Raw genomic sequence first — 21,003 nt, forward strand, 5'->3', positions numbered from 1 at the left:
GGACAAGAAGGATACCAAGAAGGAGAAGACTACAAAGGACTCAAGAGGACCCTTTTCGCGTTCTTGATGGAGTGTCTCAACAAGTTCTTCATGCAAGTCATAAGGAAAATGGAGTCTACAAGATGGGGACTTCATATGCCTTTTCTTCTCTTCTTCTTTCCTCTCAAACTCAGACTAAGCTATGGCATGCTTGGGTTCAAGTCAACTATGAGTACCTTTGGAAGATAGCTCATGGTCAGCTTGTGTATGGCTTGCCAAAGATTGGGATGAGCCACCCGCCATGTGTATCTTGCATTTGTAACAAGCAACATAGAGATGATATTCCCAACAACGCTTCACATAGGCCTAAGGAGCCCTTGGAGCTTGTTTCGATGGACTTATGTGGGCTGATGTGGATGGAGTCCCTTAAGGGGAGTTTGTATTGTATGCTAATTGTTGATGATTTTAGCAAGATGACATGGGCGTATTTCTTGGAGCTGAAGTTAGAAGCATTTTCACTTTTGTGCTAATCGAGCGATTCATCAAGAGTAGGCTAATATCAACACTCCTTAGAAGAATGGCATATTACAGCGGAAAAACAAGAGTGTGATTGAGATGGCTCGAACTATGATGGAGTATCAACAACACCTCAATGTATATAGACTGAAGCAATGGCCACCACAATTCACATCCTAAATTGGTTACCCACATTTGCCATTGCTCATATGACTCTTTTTTATGCATATTTTGGATGAAAATCAAATATTTCTTATTTCAAGGTATTTAGGTGTGATGCAAACTTCACATCCCCAAGAAGCAAAGGGATAAGTTCGAGCTGGCTTCCAAAAGATAGGTGTCCATTGGCTACAGCTCTTAGTCACAGGGGCACCGGATTTATGATCCCATCTCATGGGATGTCTATATGAGCCAAGATGTATGGTTTGATGAGTGTCCAATTGTAGAAGGGGGGGTGAGAAGCACCCTATTCTTGGAGATCTGAATGATAGTTTGGGCACCTCAACCATTATCTGTGGATCCTATGCCTTTTGAGGCTCCATCTACTAATGAGGAGATTGCTTTTCCATCAACTTCCCCGCTAGTGGATGTTCCAAAGACTTTGGGAGAAGCAAAGCGATAAGGGAAGTATCAATCTCCTCCGTGTTGGTCTCCTGAGACACTCCGCCATGTGTAAGGATTAAGAGGCTTCTCGAAGAGTGGAAGCTACCACAAGATGACCCGAGTCAATCTCAAAGAAACCAACTTCACCAAGCTTATCTGCACTAACTATGGCTTGATGACCCATGCCATGCAAGATAGGGAGCCGGCATAATTAAAGGGGGTGTTACAATCTGATCATTCGCAAAAGGCCAAGAAGCAAAGTAGGAGTCCATTGAGTGGAATGGTACCTTGTGCCTTAGTCCATCATCAAAAGATGATTAGAGTCAAGTTAGTCTTTAAGACCCAAGTATCTTAGTGATAGTACACTTGATAAGCACAAGGCAAGATTGGTTGTCAAAGGCTTTGCACAACAACCAAGTGTTCACTTCCACGAAACCTGTGCCCCCATAGTTTGTATGGCCACCATTACTTGCTTTTGCCAAGCATAGAAGATGGCCAGTTTACTAATTAGATATCAAGTCCACATTCATGAATGGATCTATGCAAAGCGAGCTTAGCTTTTCTGCCTAAGATGATAAGATATACATGTTAAAGAAGGCCCTTTATGGCCTCTCAAGCAAGCTCCTTGTGCTTGGAATGAGAAAAACTCATTCCTTTGAGACAAGTCGGGGTATCTAAGATCTACCTCCAATCCAAATATGTGTGTCCACACATTAGCTGGAGGACACACAGTGTTTGTGCTTTATATGGACAATCTCATTCTCACAAGTGACCGTGCCCGGATGGTCAAGCAGACTAAGGAAGATCTCCATGAGAAGTTTGAGATGACAAACATGGGGCTTCTTCATTTCTTCCTAGTCATGAGATATGGAAAACTAAGAGGACCTTTCTCTCCTAGTAGCGGTATGCGTAGGAGCTCTTGACCATCTTTGAAATACAGAAGTATCGAACCATTTCTAATCCCATGGATCCAAATTGGAAGGTTAATCTTCATACAACTTTCCCATTGGTGGATGCCTCCTACTATAGACAGTTGATTGGGTCATTGATTTGGCTTTTGAATACTTGGATTGATTTGTGCTTTCAATTGGTCTACTTGCAAGTTTTACGTGTCAACATAAGAAGGTTCATTGGCAAGCTACCTTACAGCTACTACGGTTCCTAAGGGGGACCCCCAATCCAGGCTTGTTTATGTTAGAAGTGATCATATCACAAGTTCAAAAGCAAGTATGACCTAATTTATGGGCACTCTATTATTTATTTGCTAATTGGATAGCTTATTTTGTGGTAGGACTCCTTTATTTTTATCTATTAAAGGAGGGAGTGTGACCATAGTCTATTACTCCGTTCATGTACTTCCAAATTCTTGGTGTGGAAAAAGAGAGAGCTTGTGGAGTGTATGAGCTAGTGCTCAACCATTGTACTCTTGTCATGGTGGATTCCTATTTCTAGTTACATCTTGTGCATCGTCTCTTTCATTGATCGTGTCTTTCATTATTCTGTTGGGAATAAAGGGCCATCGTGCCTTTTATATGTGCACGAGTGTGAACATACCCTTAGCACATTGTACTTTCATATATATATCTATCTAAAACCTAAAGTGGTACACTCGTCATTGTACCAAAAAAACGTGCTCACACTCCACATTGCTTGCTTTCGCTCACTCTCTCTATCTCTCACTGCGCATATGACAGTCTGCCTCTTACTCCATGCCTAATCAATTCCTACAAATTGGTATAAAAGCGTATGGTGCTGCAGACGATCATCAGGCTGAGGTAGAAGACCAGAGCTAGCAAGAGACAGCTCAAAGGCGAGCAGGAGAGTCGCATGCAAGCTTGTGTGCTGGAGAGACAATCGACAAGTGCAGGCCTGAGGCAGTCGACTGGTGCAGCAGCTAACAGCGATTGCAAGTGACAATTGACTAGAGTGGTCCAGCAAGCGACACCGTGACGTGCGTGGACCAGTGGGCGCGACGTCTGCAGGGAGCCACGACCAGGCGCTAGCGGGTCGAGTAGCAGTCGAGAGGGCACGCGGACACCAAACACACCACGCCAGCGACTAGGCGTCAGCGCGTGACGTCACAGGACGGCGGTTGGGCAGGAGCCGTGACGCAAGCAGGTCACGTGACCCGCCCCACATGTCAATGGGGTCACAAATTTCAAAATTCTTCTTGAATTTTCCTTGGCCTAACAGGGGGGTTCGCGTGTACAAGCACAAAATGTCAAATTTATGCAATTTTGGCCCAGAAAGTTGGGGCTTTGCCAGACTGAGCACTGTTTTTTGAAAAATTGAGTCATCTGCGTCGGAATTGCAGACATTGTGTGCATTTGAATTAGGGATTTCGCCAAAATTTTGAAATTTTTCTCATCTAAGTGAAATTTCTTAACATTTGACCCACAAAATTTAGGGCTTTTTCCAAATTTGGGGAATTTGATGCAAGACAAGCAAATCTGTCTCAAAAATTTCAGAAATTTGTGACATTTTGTCCCCGACATTTGGGGCTTTTAATGTACATGTGCAAATTGGGCTGAAATTTACCCAATTTCTCGACATTGATGCACATAGGGCCCCGTGCAACTTGGGGTTTTTGCAGTTTGGGCAAAATTTGTGCAGCATTTGGTCATTTTATGTACATGCAAGTTAAATTCCGCGCAATTTGGACATCAACACTTGGTAAAATTTGGGGGTTTGCTGAAATTGCTTTATTTTGGCAAAATTGGACAGTCCTATGTATGACAAAGGAAATGCAGATGTGTGTTTGACGCTTTGAGCACAAAATTTTGGGGCTTTTGACCATTCGTGTCAAATTTTATGCCCATGGGTACATGTACAACAGAAATTGCAGCTAAAATTTTGGGATTTCTCATGTAATGTGATGCGCATGCCCTTGGAACAGCTGTAATCACTTGGATAATGCTGTAGCACTTGGTTTGGTGCTTCTGAAAACATAATTACAGATCTGAAATCTGTACTTCTATGTGGTCATTTATGGCTGATTGGTACTTGTTTGTACCTTGGTCACTTGGGTGGCAGTTTGGGCCTGCATTTACTGGGTTTTTTTTTTTGTCACGTTTGGGCTGAAAATCATGGTTGGCAGCAATGACAGCAGTACTTTGATGCACATAAAGAAGCTTGAAGGCGCACATAATTTTGCAGTGTAGCAAAAACAGTGCTACGATATCCCGTTACAAAAGAAGCAAGCAAAGCTGATCAAAACCAAAGGGGCAAGGCTTGCGGACATGGATCAGGACGATTGGGATGAGTTGAATGAGCTTACACGCTTAACCATAGAGCTATCGATTTCTGATGCCTTGCTCTTCAACATTGAAGGTTTGGATTCTACATATGCTATATGGACTAGACTGGAAGAACTATATGCACAGAAGAGTGCTGCAAGCAAAGTGTATTGGCTGAAAAAGCTTATGGATTTGCGTACGAAAGAAGGTACAACTATGTCTACTCACTTGAGTGAGTTTAACTCCATTTTCAGCCACCTAGTTGCCTTGAAGTTCATGATTGATGAGGAATTTAAGGCTACTTTCTTGCTTTGCACTCTACCAGAGAGTTGGAATACATTCAGGACTGCTATGAGTAATTCTAATGTGATCCTTTTGTATGCTAATGTAGAGAGTGCTCTACTTATGGAAGAGACGAATCGGCAGAACAATGCATCCAGTAAGTCTTCCAGTGCTTTGCATACTAGGGGCAAATCACAGCAAAAAGACAAATATGATGGCAAGGGACGCAGTAAATCACGTGGCAAAGATGTTGAATGCCATCATTGTGGCAACAAGGGTCACTTTAAACGTGACTGCTACAAGTGGAAGAAAGAGAAAGGAAAAGGCAAGAAGACAGATGATAGCAAGGATGAGAAGAAGAATAGTCAGCCTAAGAAGAGTAGTGTAAAAATTGAAGAGGTGAATGTAGTCACTCATGACAGTGACAGTGGGAGTGATATACTCTTTGTCTCTTCACATTTTGGTACACATGCTTTACTTGCAAATACAGATGATGACATGCATACCTGGATTCTTGATTCAGGTGCTTCCTTTCATGTCACCCCTCATCGTGAGTGGTTTTCCGCCTATACAGGGGGTCGATATGGTGTTGTCTATCTTGGGGACAACTATCCATGTGAGATTGCAGGTATTGGCAATGTGCAGTTACAGTTTCAGCATGGCTCTGTCTTTACACTTCAACATGTACGGCATGTACCTCAACTCAAGAAGAGCTTGATTAGCACAGGGCAACTAGATGATAATGGTTTTCATACCACCTTTGGTGATGGAAAATGAAAGATCTATAAGGGATCTAGGGTTATTGCCAGAGGTTGCAAGAGTGATACTTTGTATCCACTTCATGTATCTAGTGTGCGTGACTATGTTGTTGCCATGACCGAGTAGCCAAGCGTTTCTTTGTGGCATGGCCGGTTGAGACACATGAGTCAAACAGGAATGAAAGTGCTTTCTCGTTTGGGTTACTTGCCTTGTCTTCATTATGCTGATTTTGAGCATTGTGACATTGCATTTATGGCAAACATACACAGATGTCACACAAAAAATCTCTTTCTTTGAAATCTTCTCCTCTAGAGTTAGTACATTCGGATGTATGTCAAATGCCAAGATTATCTTTAGGGGAAAATAAATATTTTGCCACCTTTGTCAATGATGCTACACGGAAGGTATGGGTTTACCCTATTCGTAGCAAGGATGAAGTGCTTGATAAGTTTAAAAATTTCTTGGCATTGGCTGAAAATCAAACAGATAAGACACTTAAGTATCTTCGCTTTGACAATGGTGGGGAATATGTGTCCGAGGCCTTTCACGCATTTTGTGCCAGCAAAGGGATAAAGAGGGAGCTCACTGCCCCTCATAATCCGTCCCAAAATGAAGTTGCAGAGCGTATGAATCGGACCATACAAGATAAAGTCCGTACGATGCTGTCTCATGCTGCATTACCCCATGGTTTTTGGATAGAGACTGTTATGACAGCCATTCACTTGATTAATTGGTCACCAAACAAGTCTTTCGAGAGGGGGGGGGAGTTCCTGAAGAAACGTGGTCGAGCAAGCCACCTTCATATGCTCAACTGAAAGTGTTTGGCTACGAGGCTTTTGTGCACATTCGTAAAGAAAAACGCAGCAAACTTGAACCAAAGTCATGTAAATGCATTTTCCTAGGATATGGTGACGAGGGTGAAAGGGGGTATAAATTGTGGGATCCCGAGAAAAGGAAAGTAGTACGCAGCAATGACATTATCTTTCGAGAAGATCACATGCACAAACAACCCGAAAAGACTAAGGAGGTCCGTAGGGTTGTATTCCGGGAAGAAATACCTTTTGGACAACAAAATGTGCCTGCTGTAAATGAACCTGTAAATGCAGGAAATGATGCTAGAAATTATCAGCCAGCTATTGCCCATGAAAATGAGCCATTACATGTGCAGGAACAGCTAGGACAGCAAGCTGTTAATGCTGATTTGCAGGCTGAAATGCCAAGACAACACACTGAAAACGGAAATTTGTCCTGCTGAAAATGGAAATTTGCAAGAACATCCAGCAAACAATGACCATTGGATTAGGAGATCATCTAGGGCTACTAGACAACCTGACAGGTTTGTTCCTGGTGCAATTAATGTGGCTGATTATGTCATGTTGACAGACTGTGGTGAACCGTCTTGCTTCAAGGAAGCAATGGACAGACAGGACAACAAGAAATGGTATAAAGCCATGCTATCAGAGATGGAATCTCTTGAAAAAAATGGCACTTGGGACTTGGTGCAATTGCCTAAAGGGCAGAAAACCCTTCCATGCAAATGGGCTTACAAGATGAAGGTCACTTTTAGTTCCTCACCAAAGTATGAAGCAAGATTGGTTGCAAAAGGGTACAAGCAGGAGCATGGAATTGACTTTGATGAGATTTTCTCTCCTGTAGTCAAGATGACTACATTGAGAACCATTTTGGGCTTGGTTGCAGTTGAGGATATGAAGCTCATACAGATGGATGTAAAGACTGTGTTTTTACATGGTGATCTGCATAAAGACATATATATGCAGCAGCCTGAAGGGTTTGTTGAACAAGGGAAGGAAAAAATGGTATGTAAGCTCAAAAGGAGTTTGTATGGGCTGAAACGAGCACCAAGAGAATGGTATCATAAGTTTGATACATTCATGCAATCCCAAGGCTTTCATAGAAGTCAAGTAGATCACTGCTTGTACACCAAGAAGGCAACAGATGGCAGCCTGATTATCTTGGTTTTGTATGTTGATGACATGCTGATTGCTGGCAAGGATACTCATGCCTTGGACTCATTGAAGCAAAGTATTCATGGCAGCTTTGACATGAAAGATCTTGGTGATACAAACCACATTCTTGGCATGCGAATACTCAAAGATAGATCGAAAGGCTTACTCTATCTATCTCAGCAAGAGTATATCTCCAAAGTTTTACAGCGTTTCAATATGGAGGAGGGGAAAACAATTGGGGTTCCATTGCCTCCATATATGAAACTTAGTGCAAAGGACAGCCCTACATCTGATGATGAGAAGGCTGAAATGGCCAAGATACCATATCCTTCAACTGTTCGCAGTTTGATGTATGCTATAGTTGCTATACGTCCTGACATTGCCTTTGCAGTGGGAGTAGTTAGCAGATACATGGCAACCCCTGGCAAGAAGCATTGGGATGCAGTGAAAGGTATTATGAGATACCTCAAAGGCACAAAGGAGTTGTGCATCTGCTTTGGAAAGCAGAAGGCATCTGTTGTTGGCTTTATAGATGTAGACTATGCTGGTCATGCGGACTGTAGGAAGTCCACTTTTGGGTATATGTTTACTTTCACAGGAGGAGCAGTCTCTTGGATCTCCAAGCTACAAAAGTGTGTTGCATTGTCTACTACAGAGGCAGAGCATGTGGCTGCCACTGAGGCATGCAAGAAAGCTTTATGGCTTTCACGTCTGGTGGGAGAGCTTGGCATCACAGAGTTACCTATTCTCCATTGTGATAGTCAAAGTGCTATCATCCTAGCACGAAATCATGTCTTTTATGCAAAGACAAAGCACATACAGTTGAAGTACCACTTCATTAGAGATGTACTTGACAGCAAGAGCATTGAGCTTGTCAAAGTGCATACAAATGATAATCCTGTAGACCTTCTCACCAAGGGTCTTCCAACAGAGCAGTTTGCTCATTGCCGATGGGAGTTGGATAGATATATTTATTTCAGCTTTGTACATATCTAGACTTAGCCGATTCTTTTCTCCTCTTAAGGTACATTGCCTTTAGGTGGGAGGTTGTTGGGAATAAAGGGCCATCGTGCCTTTTATATGTGCATGGGTGTGAACACACCCTTTGCACATTGTACTTTCATATATATATCTATCTAAAACCTAAAGTGGTACACTCATCATTGTATCAAAAAAACGTGCTCACACTCCACACTGCTTGCTTTTGCTCACTCTCTCTGTCTCTCACTGCGCATACGACAGTCTCCCTCTATCTCCATGTCTAATCGATTCCTACATATTCTACTGCATGTTTTTCTCTTCTAACATGGTATCAAGCGTTAAGCCTTGTTAAGGCTTCTTAATTGATATATGCTCAGGCTTGTTGATTTTGTGTGATAGGAGAATGTTCTTGCATTATCCATGCATGTAGATCTTGCATTATCCATATTCACCCTTACATGCTCCTAGCCAAAAGGGGCAAGTGTGAGGGTGGAGAGACACCATGCATGCTCTTTTGTTATTGGTGGATTTGATGTGTGTTGTCAAGTTCACGCCTTCTAGCAATCCAAGCCTTGGACTAATGTATCCAACGCCAAGTTCACGCTAGGACGAGTGGCATGATGTGTTCATAAGGTCTCGCATGAGGGGACCCAAAGGGTATGTTTATACTCTAGTGGAGGAATCTCAGTGTCACGATGAGCTATCCATGGAGCTTGTATGACTACAAGAGGTACACGGTGACTAGCTTGACTCCTTTTCTTTCAGAGAGAGATATGGCATTTGGACTTCTTTAAGGTGCTTTCTTACCAAGGCAAATCCAACAAAGTGTACGTTGCTAAAGTATCCATGTCACATTCTGGGTATTCTTGTTTATTGCTTGTTCACCTATGCTCTAAGACAAGGTGTTGGAGTAGTGATATCACACGTTCACAGACACCCATGATCTAATTTATGGGCACTCTCTTTAATCTTTAATTGGTAAGTGAATAGCCTATTTTGTAGTAGAACTCCTTTATTTTTATCTATTAGAGGAGGGAGTGTAGCCATAGTCCGTTAATCCATTCACATACTTACAGATTCTTGGTGTGGAGAGAGGGCGCTTATGAAGTATGTGAGCTAGCACTCAACCAATGCACTCTTGTTATAGTGGATTTCTATTCCTGATTACATCTTGCACATTGTCTCTTTCATTGATCTTATGTTTTTCATTATTCCCCTGTGTCTTTTTCTCTTCTAACAATTTTATTCAGCTAGTGCAAGTGGTTTGGCCTCGGTGTTACGAGGTTGAACTAATTCAAATTGGGCTGGCTAGTGATGTTGATTATTGGCAATCAACAATAGACTATTGCTTTCTTCTAAGTATAAGTGTGATTTCTTGAGCAACAAGAAGCAATCTACAATTGCCCTTTCATCTCTGGAGGCTAAGTACTAGGCAGCTCGTTCTACCACTTGTGAGACAATTTAGCTTTGAAAGTAGTTGGAGGAGTTGGTCGTTCACAAACAAGGACCATTACATTTCTATGCAACAATGAGAATTGCATAGCCTTGGCATAGAATCCCATATTCCATGCTAGGATGAAGCACATAGAGATCCAATATCACTTCATTGATGAGAAGATCTTGAATGGGACCATTGATATGGAGTACTAAAAGATTGAGGACAATCTCATTGATTTGTTTACCAAGTCACTTCCTTAAGTCATTCTTTGTCAACGTTCTAGATCCCTTAGCTCTATGCCTCGTCGAAGATCTGAGAGGACGTGTTAGAGATTTGGTCACCTCCAGACACAAGCATGTAAAGGGAAGTTTAGGGTAGATTATGCAATCATACCATGCTCAAGAGCAGATCGGGAGCAGTTTTACAGTATGAGGCACAAATTGGGGGGGGGACACATATACCAAGGGGTAGAGAAGTTGTGCTACCTCCCTAGGGAAGACCCCCTCTCAGCATCCTTGGAGTGGAACTACCACTACCAAAAGGGGCTAAGGAATAGGGATAGGATTCAGCTTTGGTGTGTGTAGAAAACCCTTAGTTGGGGATGAGGCGATTTTAGGTATGGGTCTAAGACCCTTGGCCTTTGAGCCACAATTGTCACCTGCATGGCCAACTTGCTAACAAAATGTACAATACCTATTCTTTTAAGGTAGGAAGTGCTAGAAGGGTCTTTATGAGGATGTGAATGTACCACTCCCCTTTTTCAAAGAAGAAGGTTGACCATCAGCATTGGAATGTGGTCCCTCTTTAGGGTCAATCAAGAAAGGCGAGATTGGGTCTAAAGGTGGAGGTGATTCCTTTCCACTCCTTGTTTTCTTCAAGAAGGTGACTCATCACCTCAAGATGGGTATCCATGCATTTGAGCAACCAAGGAGAGCAATACAGTACGCGGGAGAGGGATTTCCCACACAACAAGACCAGAGGACAAAGAGTAACACACTTGCAGGTGTGTGTAAGGGACAATGTTCAAAAGGGTGGCATTCTCACTAACAATGTACTAGGGTGCAAAGTGGTATACTTTTGAGTGTCTAGTGATGGCCTAAAACTTTGATGTTATAGGTCTAAAGTAAGGATCTAGATTGAAAGAAGAGGAATCTAAATGTGAAGCAAATGTGGGAGGAAAGGATGGGAAATGTAAAGGTGGTTGGGAAGCACTAAATTCATACTCAAATGAAATAGAGGTTGAAGGATTACCTTGTGGAACACCTTTGAATTTAAACACAATTTTCTTCAGAACCATACCGATACCAATCTGGGCCTTCATGATGACTTATAGTTGGTTCCTACATAATAAAAACAGCAATATAGACAAATTCAAACTCAAACAAAAACGGATTATACAAGCTTGCCACTGGACTTGATTGTGAAAAGTTTGAACTTTCAATAGTGTCCCAAGTGGATAGTCTTTCCTCAACTGAGAGATGATTAGTCTCATAAGAAGAGTGCTCCGATTGATATGCGCCTTGTGAAGAAATATGAGACGAAAAAATGTTGGGCCTTAGTGGAGTGATCCCTACAAGAAAGGTTAGTAGAGGGAGCATTGTTCACCAAATCAAGACCATAATGTCTCCTTAGGGCCTCCATTTTGAAGGAATAGCTAGAGAAAGCATCAAAGGATCAAAAGATAGAATCGTCCAAGCCATCATGAATCACATACAAGTTGTTCGTGGATCTCGCACAAAACCAAGCTCTCCACGATAGCCACAAGATACTCTTTATAAGAATACCAACTCTAATACCATGTGAAGATATACTAGGGTTAACATAGAGAAAACACAAAATGTATGAACACAACTAAAACACGACAAATGCAAACCCTAAATACAAAATGTAAAATCCAAAACACAAAAACACAAACAAAAATAAAGAAATATACTTTTGATCATTTATATGTTTTGGGGTTGTTGTAAAGAGCTAATTAGTTTGTAATGCATTTTTAGCTCAAACCACTCCCCCCACAAAATCAACTTCTTTTGAGACACCTATTGAATGGAATCAAAATTCAAGTGCCCATAACACGTCTACCAAAATAGCCTAAACTCATGTAGAGGGCATGCCGCAAAGGGCAGTGACCTTGTAAAGCTCACCCTTGAGTATCTATCCAAAGCATAGCACATGTAAATACATCTTCAACAACGACTATATCTTGGGTGAGGACTATGCGAGTCCCTAGTGTGTCAAACCATGAAGAGAATCTCAAGGTAACTACGAAACATTTCATCCAAACATTGTGTTCCACCCCAAAATGTTTCAACTTTTGACAAGTTTCAAGCAAAATGCAAAGTGAAACTGTTGAATAATACATGTGAGTAAGTTTTCTTTATAGACAATGAGTTCCAACTCATACATTTATACCATGCAAATCCTTTCATGTCAACAAATAATGTCTTTTTTTGGGTCCAAAGATCAATAAAAATGGTATCCTGTAAATACAAAGTGTGCAAAATCCCTCCACATATATATATATATATGTGTGTGTGTGTGTGTGTGTGTGTGTGTGTGTGTGTGTGTTCAAAAATCATGTTTTAGTCAACCATTTCACTCAAGGCATTTCATGTTTCAGCAATTTCGGGTGTTTTGTGTTTCAACACTAGGTTATCATGGAACAAAAAAGAGATTAAATCCCAAATCAACAAGATAATAGACTTTGGAAAAAGAGTACTAGCGGTCTCGTAGAAGGGATTCCTGCACCAAACTTGCATGAAAGAATTGTTGCCAAAGGTGGCTATATCCCCCTTGGAACACAGGTCCTAGAGCCAATCCTAACAATATGTCAAATGGAATGAAGCACTGTTATCCACAAGCCATGGCTTCTCCTATGTGAAAGAAGTAAGTGCGGAGTCGTTGACCTTGAATAAATGAACAAAGACGTACTCAATGAACCGTGATAGTCATTGTTGTAGCGTTTAAGTCCTAATCACCATCCTTGCTACTTGGCGTTAGATGAGGATACTTTTGCCAATATCTCTCCTCCAGATGAGTGCCTTTCCCACAATGTGGTTACTTCAACTTTGACTTCTTCTCATCCTTTTAGTCTTCCTACAACTACCCACCTATTCAAATTGCAATTGTCTTCATCCAAAGAAGGCCTCATCTTTATCATTGATACTTATCTGCCCAATTTCACATTGCAAATCCCTTCACAAATGCTATTGCATGGTCCATCGAAAAAGTGCAATTATCTTGGATCTTTGATCAGTGGCATCAATTCATCTCTACTAACCTCAATGCCGGTCCACAAGACACAAAAGCTTGAGCCTCTATTGTATCACCATTGTAAATGATGAGGATTCATTTCATTCATTCTCTCAGTTTCTGAATCCTTTGTCTTTGTGTTTTATGTGTTCCTCCCAAAATCCTCCACCATTTCTCCACAAGAGGATCCTGATCTATAACTTTTAGTTTATGATGTCACTGGTATATTGATTTTTGGCAAAAACAAGTTCCACAACATAAAAGAAAATTGCCAACTATGTTCAAAGTCAAAAAGAGGTGGAAAAGTAACACCAAAGCTAATTAAAAGAACGATCCAATATCTTTGGTGTATCCACTCTTTTTTATCAAGTGGAAATCGAATTTGCCAAGCATTTTTCCATCTGGTTTGTAGCAAGTACTTGTACCCCTTTGAAATGCAAGAGAATATTTATTATGCTTGGCATTCAAACTAGTGAAGAGAAAAATAACAAGCAACGTTTCTTGAAACCATACTCACATCCCTCCTTCGTCACACCCTAAGCATCAAGTTCAAACATCCATAATCCAGGGTTGCAAAGTGTTGCTCATCAAGTCCTATTTGTTCTCCATACACAGCCAAGTCCAATCTCAAGCTGCTGCAAACCAATTCACACCAAATTGGCCCAAGAATTGTCTAAGCAACTCCAAGCGTACATTGCTTGTTGGATCTATGAGCTTGGATGTAAGGCTTCGCTAATTTTTCCCTCGATGCCATCGAAAGGTGCAATCAATCTCTTTGCATCTGTTACAAGTTTATACTTGCCATTTTCAAACTGCCTCAGCAACTTCTTCCACTCTACATAAGTGGATATGATGTGAGGCAGCATATGAATCTAGACACTGCACAGCTCTGCAAAGCACACGGTTCTTCTTTGAATCAAACGTGGCTCATTACAGCTTCTTGCACTATGACCGCTCTTTGATCCTTTACAAGAACATCATCGCAATCCATTACTATTAAACCTTTCTCTGCTACTGTTAATCCATCCTCTTGTATTGAAAGAGCTCTGCGATGCGAAACGTCATGACAAATCTTCAAACTAGAGGGAAAGAGACCGAAGGAAGACATCTTACAAGAGGAAGAGGTAGCCCAGGGAATGCCTGGCAGGGTCGAGCTGGCCGAGAGCGGCATGCAACCTGCTTGCTTGCTGCTTGGCGATCGTGTTCTCCTCGCATTGCTTGAGGAGGGAATGGAGGTGCGCGAGGTCCTCTGGAGAACCGGACAGGCCCTGCACCTGCGCCACGAGGCTCGCAAGGTTGTCTGAGTTGTCCATCTCTGCTTCTGCTTCGGCAAACTTTTTTGTTGTCTCTTCCTACGAAATTCTGAATTGGCCCATAAGTATATATTGCCATGCAAGAGGTATTTCTAAAGAGCTCTAGGGCTCCCTTTTCATGTACTCAATGAGCATTATGTCTACAAGGACTACAAGTGTGGATATTTAAAGGTGTCTTCTAAGGTAAAGAGCGTGCCCATATAAGGGTCATGAATCCAAGCAAAAAAAGTCATCACAAAACAAAGTTTCACATCAATCCTAGCGACAAATAAAGCTATCACAAGATGAAATTTCATGTATGAATTTCTATGATGAAATGCTATGCCCATGGCACAATCCCATACTAGATAGTAGAAGTGGTTTGCAACATCACGAGCTCATGCAAGGGTGCAACCACATAGTTGTGCAATGGTAGAAGCAGATGGTGTGTGTCGGGAAACAAAATGTGGTTTGTCACAATGGAACATGAATCAAATTTCTTATGCATGAACCAACTCAATAAACAACTCACAATGTGCCAAATTTGATTCCAAGCAAAAAAGTCATCACAAAACAAAGTTTCACATCAATCCTAGCGACAAATAAAGCTATCACAAGATGAAATTTCATGTATGAATTTCTATGATGAAATGCTATGCCCATGGCACAATCCCATACTAGATAGTAGAAGTGGTTTGCAACATCACGAGCTCATGCAAGGGTGCAACCACATAGTTGTGCAATGGTAGAAGCAGATGGTGTGTGTCGGGAAACAAAATGTGGTTTGTCACAATGGAACATGAATCAAATTTCTTATGCATGAACCAACTCAATAAACAACTCACAATGTGCCAAATTTGATTTTAGATGGAGCAAAATTGGTGTTAAAATATGTACATATATAGGCTTGTCAAGTGTTCAATGTGTAGCTTTTATCTGTTTATTTACATGCACTATTGTTTGTTATGGAGAAATCGACTTGAAAACATTTACAAATCAACCATTGTTGCATAGCCCAACCCAAAGGCAAGTTTGCATCTAACTTGATAGCTTCCCGAACAAAATTGCATGATTAACCCTCAAGATTATCTTCATGCCCTTTTGAATAGGGGAATGTGTGTGTGTGTGTGTGTGTGGCACTACATGTGGTAGAGACTTTCATGTTTTAAAAGCCGAGCAAGCTTTCGCATTAAATAATAGAAAAACCAACCATCTTTGGTTCCCAGCCTTCGTTGGCTTTTGCAATAACTCTTCACAAACCAACATGATGAAATTTCATCTTCTTAAAATCATCACCTCATTGAGCAAATGATTTAGTTGTTCTAATTATGGAATCTCGCAGACATGTTGCTCCCATGGAGGATGGATTGTAGGCACCTAAAGTTTTGAGACACGAACAAGCTGTTCCATATTACTTTTCCAAGTTTACACATTTTCTAAATCAAAGTAGAAAACCTTGCCTAAAAAGGGGGGTTTTGGCATAGTTTACCTAATGAACATCCTATTCCCCTAAATCGAGCCTCTTGAATAGTGAAGTCAAGATTGCAACCAAAGATCTCTAGTTGGAAAAAATTGCCATGTGCAAAATTACTTTTCAAGCAAACAAATTATCTAAGTGACTCAAGTACTAAAACAAAGCTAACAATGTGTAGCCCCATGTGGAGCCCCAAGAGGAACACCAAGAAAATGGGGAATCTACTGCAAGAAAATATATCTTGTATCATCAACAAATATCTTTTTCATATTTGGTATGACCACAACAAGGAAAAGAGCACCAAGAATAAGACATCTTCACACAACTTCATAGAAACAATTCTCCCCCAGCTTTAACTTGAACAAAATCAATTATACTCTTCATATTCTTCACAGAAACCACAAAGATACAAGAGAATCCACCACTTTGAATGGAAATCATCACATCGTATTCTTCTTCAAAGGTTCCATTGCTTTCTCTCACAATCCCTTACTCGTAGATATATTATTTTTCATAAATTTGACTATCTCTCACTCTCTTTCTCTCTCATACATGCTCTCTCTCAATAGTACTATGAGATAATTAATAATAATCATCCACAACTCCTCTTTGGTCGTGGATACCCCTCCCAAGAGGTATGTCTGATATGAAAGGTCGCTAGAGCCACTATAGTGTCTCTTCATAGCTCACTACTGTCACTGTCACTTCATCTTACTTCAAGTCTTCAACAGCTACTTGTTTCACTTCTTTGAGCTAATTTGAACTTATATTCATCGCATTTCATGATTGGAAAACTTTCCCAAGGTACACATTAATCCCATATCACTCTTACATAGGCATACAGAACAAAACAAAACAAAGGTTGAGGCTCTATAGACGGTCAACAAAGGGTTAACAGAAAGCATCAGAAAGTCCTTAGCCCAACTTAAATCACTCAAAACCATTAAGAATCAATCAATAAGCTTCCAAACACTCTCAAACTTCATCAATCATTATTCCAATCCCCCATACAAAAGGAAAACAATGCAAAACTGAAAGGTCAATAGACTCAAACAGAACCAATCAGACACTAACAAGATATCAACAAAACATGTCAGAACATCATATCTCCACTATAAAATATTATGAGCTTCCAAAACTTAATCAACCTCATCCAAAACACTTTCAAAGCAACTTAACATCATATAAAATCTATCAAAAATCAACCATTCAATCCATAAAAATAATAAAAATCAACAAAAAAACAAGTCATTTCAACCCTCAACATATCCCCACACTTAATTAGGGAGCGTCATCACGACCTAGGAAAAATGGAATAGAATTTCGAAATAGAGTTTATCTCGATCTTCTTTAGCTTCTTCAAGAAACACAATCAAAACATGACCCCAACTTATAACATGTATCTAATAAAGAATACAACGAAAGGAAAACACCTTTATCCATTATCATAACTTTGAGAGATAAAAGCATGACAAACTATTAAATGATATAAGAGGTTTTACATATTTGCATCTTGAGCTATCCATTCAACATCATCATCACCACAAATCTTCAAAAAGATATCTTCTTAAACAATGTTGAATCTCCAACCACTATGATCCCATCAGAAAACAAAATAACAATCACACACACATTTCGAGAACAATTATCAAGTAGTAGGAAAAGGATCTCCTTGATATGGTAAGGACCAAGCTTTTAGGCATTAAATGGATAACTATTTCTCGAATAGGACTAGACCTCATTGTAAGAGGCTAAAACCTGATCGAGGATATCAGTATCCTTCGGGGTAAGTGGCAATGAAAGTGTTACAAACTTGGCTAAGCCCGCCTTACTGATAATATCCGAATCTAGCAATACAAGACCCCATTCAAATGGTTTATACACACCACACTCACACACAAACAATCACAAAGAATGCTTGCAAAACAACCAAAATAACAAGAGATAAGATATCGACCACAAACACTCTCACAAACTTGACCAACTAACTGACCACCCCAAGCAATCCACATCCTAGAAAAAATTCAGCATGACCTCTGCACTTATGCGACCAAAAGCTTCATGCAATGCATATATACAAGCACCCAATATCCCTGTATTAGGTAGAAAAGAAAAAGAAATACACATTGTATCTCGAATCCTAAGCAAATAACCAATGAAAATACCAAACCAAAATTCAAATCGACTATTGACCAAACTCAACTAACCAAGGCTACCAATAAGGATTTCAATTGACTGCAACGACATCCACCCCACATAACACTTAATTGAAAGGGGGAACGTGCAATGTAAAGGGAAATGGGAATTTAATTGTAGGTTCATTTTACAAGTTAGTTATCAAAGGGTGAATGTTGCTTTATTAGGTGATAAACCTTAATAAGAAAACGTCAGCTTATTTTATCCATTTAAAAAGTTATTAAGTTGACGATGCTTATTAATGTGCCCAAACTGCGTTTCAACATTGGGTCCCTAAATGCCAGTTCATTTTTATAAATTAATGTGTGTGGAGCACTTTTTGTTTGGTGCATGCATTTGTGACGACAGAATTATTTTATTACAAATGAATAATTGTGTTTGACGCACGAAGTGCGGGCTTCATAAATCACTGGTTCTTTTTAATTAATTAAAATGTGTGTATAGCACGAATACGCGTGGAAAATATGATCAATTGGTTCGTTTTTAATAATTATTTTATGATGGTTTTGAAAAAAGGAAAATAAAGAAAGGAACGGAGTACTTGGAGGAGGGTGTGGATGCAAGTACAGTTTAAATGCGCAATCACTAATGAGATGATGCAACCACAAGGGAATCCAAAAAGAAAATCTAACGAGCTGAAATTTTTTGCTAGTATAAGCTAAACAAACTAAACACCATAATAAATAATTTCAATAAATTGTGATATATTTTTTGGTCATGTTGTCATTCAATTTTGTCCATGGAATATATTGAATTTTGTTTGACTATGTGTGTTTTGGTTTGTTTGTTGATTTAGGATTTTTCTATGATTTTTTGTCTTCTTTCTTAATCGGTTTTGATATGGATGTGTGACTAATATTTTTTCTCTTTTGTTCATTTAGCAATGTAGGTTGAAAGTTAAGCGCAAAAGTCCAATGGATTTTTCAAAAAAAATCAAAAATTTAAAGCCATTTTTTGGAGTTGAAAAATACATTTTTAAGAATTTATACATTGAATAAATGTTTATTATTCAATTGATTGGTTCCCAATTAATTTTGATAATTTCAACACATGTGAATGATCCAAAAATATAAAGGAAAGTTAGTATGATTTTCTCAAAATTTTGGGAAATTTTCTTGATTTTTAAGAAAATTTGGGTAATTTTTCTTAAAATTGAAGGTTTTTAAAATTTCTCTAATTTTGTATTGCCATTTTCAACTGAAAAAAAAATTCATTTTTTTAAAGAAAGTGTAAAATTGTATCGATAATTTCAAAAAAGTTTTCCATATTTATTTGAAATTTGTACGAAATCTTTATGGTTTTGTATGGGTTTTTATAAATTTTAACATGTTTTTAGTGTTTTTTAATTTTAAAAGATTAAAAATTCAAAAAATGTACCAGAAAGTGGATTGGATGTCAGTTGCCTATGAACAACAGCTAGCTCGCCACCCCATGTAAAAAATCGCATACGCGTCCTCGTGAGTAAACAACCGTAAGCAGGGACACACACAACGAGGTCCAAAACCCCGCACCTGAACAAGACCTAAGGGGATGACACACGCACGAGGCAGTGGAAAAGGGACGATCACGCACAAAAAAAAGAAAAAGAAAAAAGGAGACGAGAGAAGGGGGGAAAAAATGGAGGGGGGAAAGGGGATCGGGGATTGGTTTTGTATTTTCCTTTTGTCTCTTTTTTTTTCGTTCTTTAAGAAAAGGGTGTGGGTGGGTGGGTTATTTTTTGAAAAAAACATATATGTGTATGTGTGTGTGTGTGTGTGTGTGTGTGTGTGTGTGGACATGTATATATACAGATGGGGTGTGTTTTTATTTTTATTTTTTGAAATGGTACTTGAAAATTTAAATTTGTTGTGGGTAAAAAGAAAAGGGGGAAAGGGGGATCATAGTGTGGGTAGGGGGTAGGTCATGTGGACGAGGTGTTCTAGGTGGGCAGGGGATCGGGGCAGCATGGGGGATGTGATGGGTGGGTAAGGGCCATGGGAGGGGGTGGTCATGAGGGTGGGTAATAGGGAGTGGGCTGGTGTGGGTAGAGGCGAGGCAAGGGATCTGGGCAGCAAATTAGCATCAGCAAGGTGGTGAACAGGTGACCACCGTGGAGGGGTGGAAATTGGGTGGGGGGGTAGTAGTAAGATGGGCAGGGGATCACTTGAGGGGGGGTGGGGGGATAAGTAGTAGGATGGGTGGGGAGCCACATGGTGGTGGAGGGGGGTTTACAGGAACGGGCAAGAGACTTGAGGGTCGGCGGGTTATGGTCTAGGTTTTGTTTTTTATTTTTTTATTTTTTACTATGGTTTTCTAAGGTGAAAATGAAAAATCCCCCCTCTGCATTGTGCATAAATGTGCCGGTGGGGGGGGGGGGGGGGGGGGGGAAGGGAATTTGCAATGACTGGTATGGCACGAAAAAAGGGTTATACGTGCAGGAAAAGGATGCCGGCATGGATGCAACAACGCACGAAAAATCCTGAAACGTGGGTGTTTGTGCAAAACATGTGAAACGAGAAAACACACATTACATAAAAATTAATAACAAATAAATCAAGCACTGGATGGACGAACCAAAAAAAGGAAAAATATATTGAAGAATAAGAGAAAGAGGGCAGAAAAGTGAAATGGGAGGTCTAGGGACAATTAAGGATGTTCACATGGGAAAATGTAAAATTTCTGTCGGTAAACACACATAGAAATGAATACCAGCAAATTTGTCGATCAAAACGATGGATAGTCAAAAGGAAAAATATTTTGGATGATATGGTGGACTAGCTTGCCACCCAGAATAAAGTTTTAATAGGGAGAAAAGGCCTATTTGCATGATGGGAATAAAAATTAAGACGAAAGAATTGAGGATCGAAATAAATCACAAGTAAAATGAAAAATGTCCACATGAAAGTGGTAGACATGATGCCTAAGGTAGAACACAGTTGTAGGGGTGGTAGGGCGCATTCACATGGAAAAAGGGCAAAATACCAACGAAAATATAGTCAGAAATTAATATGAGAAAATCAGTGCATCAGAATGGAGCACTATAAAAAGT

The 21,003-nt window shown here is 40.1% G+C and overlaps 1 protein-coding gene across 2 annotated transcripts in view; it reads right to left on the minus strand.

The window, feature by feature from the left end:
- The window catches only part of COP13 (Proteasome component (PCI) domain protein), a 77,048-nt gene extending 62,612 nt beyond the window's left edge, over window positions 1-14,436 (minus strand). The window contains exon 1 of one of the 2 annotated variants that reach the window (XM_087667604.1): window positions 14,127-14,436. In XM_087667604.1, the coding sequence (XP_087523730.1) occupies window positions 14,127-14,326 (200 nt within the window). In that variant the 5' untranslated portion in view covers window positions 14,327-14,436. The remainder of the gene's footprint in view (window positions 1-14,126) is intronic. The other variant, XM_087667605.1, reaches the window with a different exon arrangement.
- Between the last annotated feature and the right edge of the window lie 6,567 nt (window positions 14,437-21,003).

The sequence above is a fragment of the Lygodium microphyllum genome, chromosome 26, assembly GCF_053477565.2.
Source record: "Lygodium microphyllum isolate KBCC chromosome 26, Lygodium_microphyllum_v1.1.10, whole genome shotgun sequence".
Taxonomy (NCBI): Eukaryota; Viridiplantae; Streptophyta; class Polypodiopsida; order Schizaeales; family Lygodiaceae; genus Lygodium; species Lygodium microphyllum.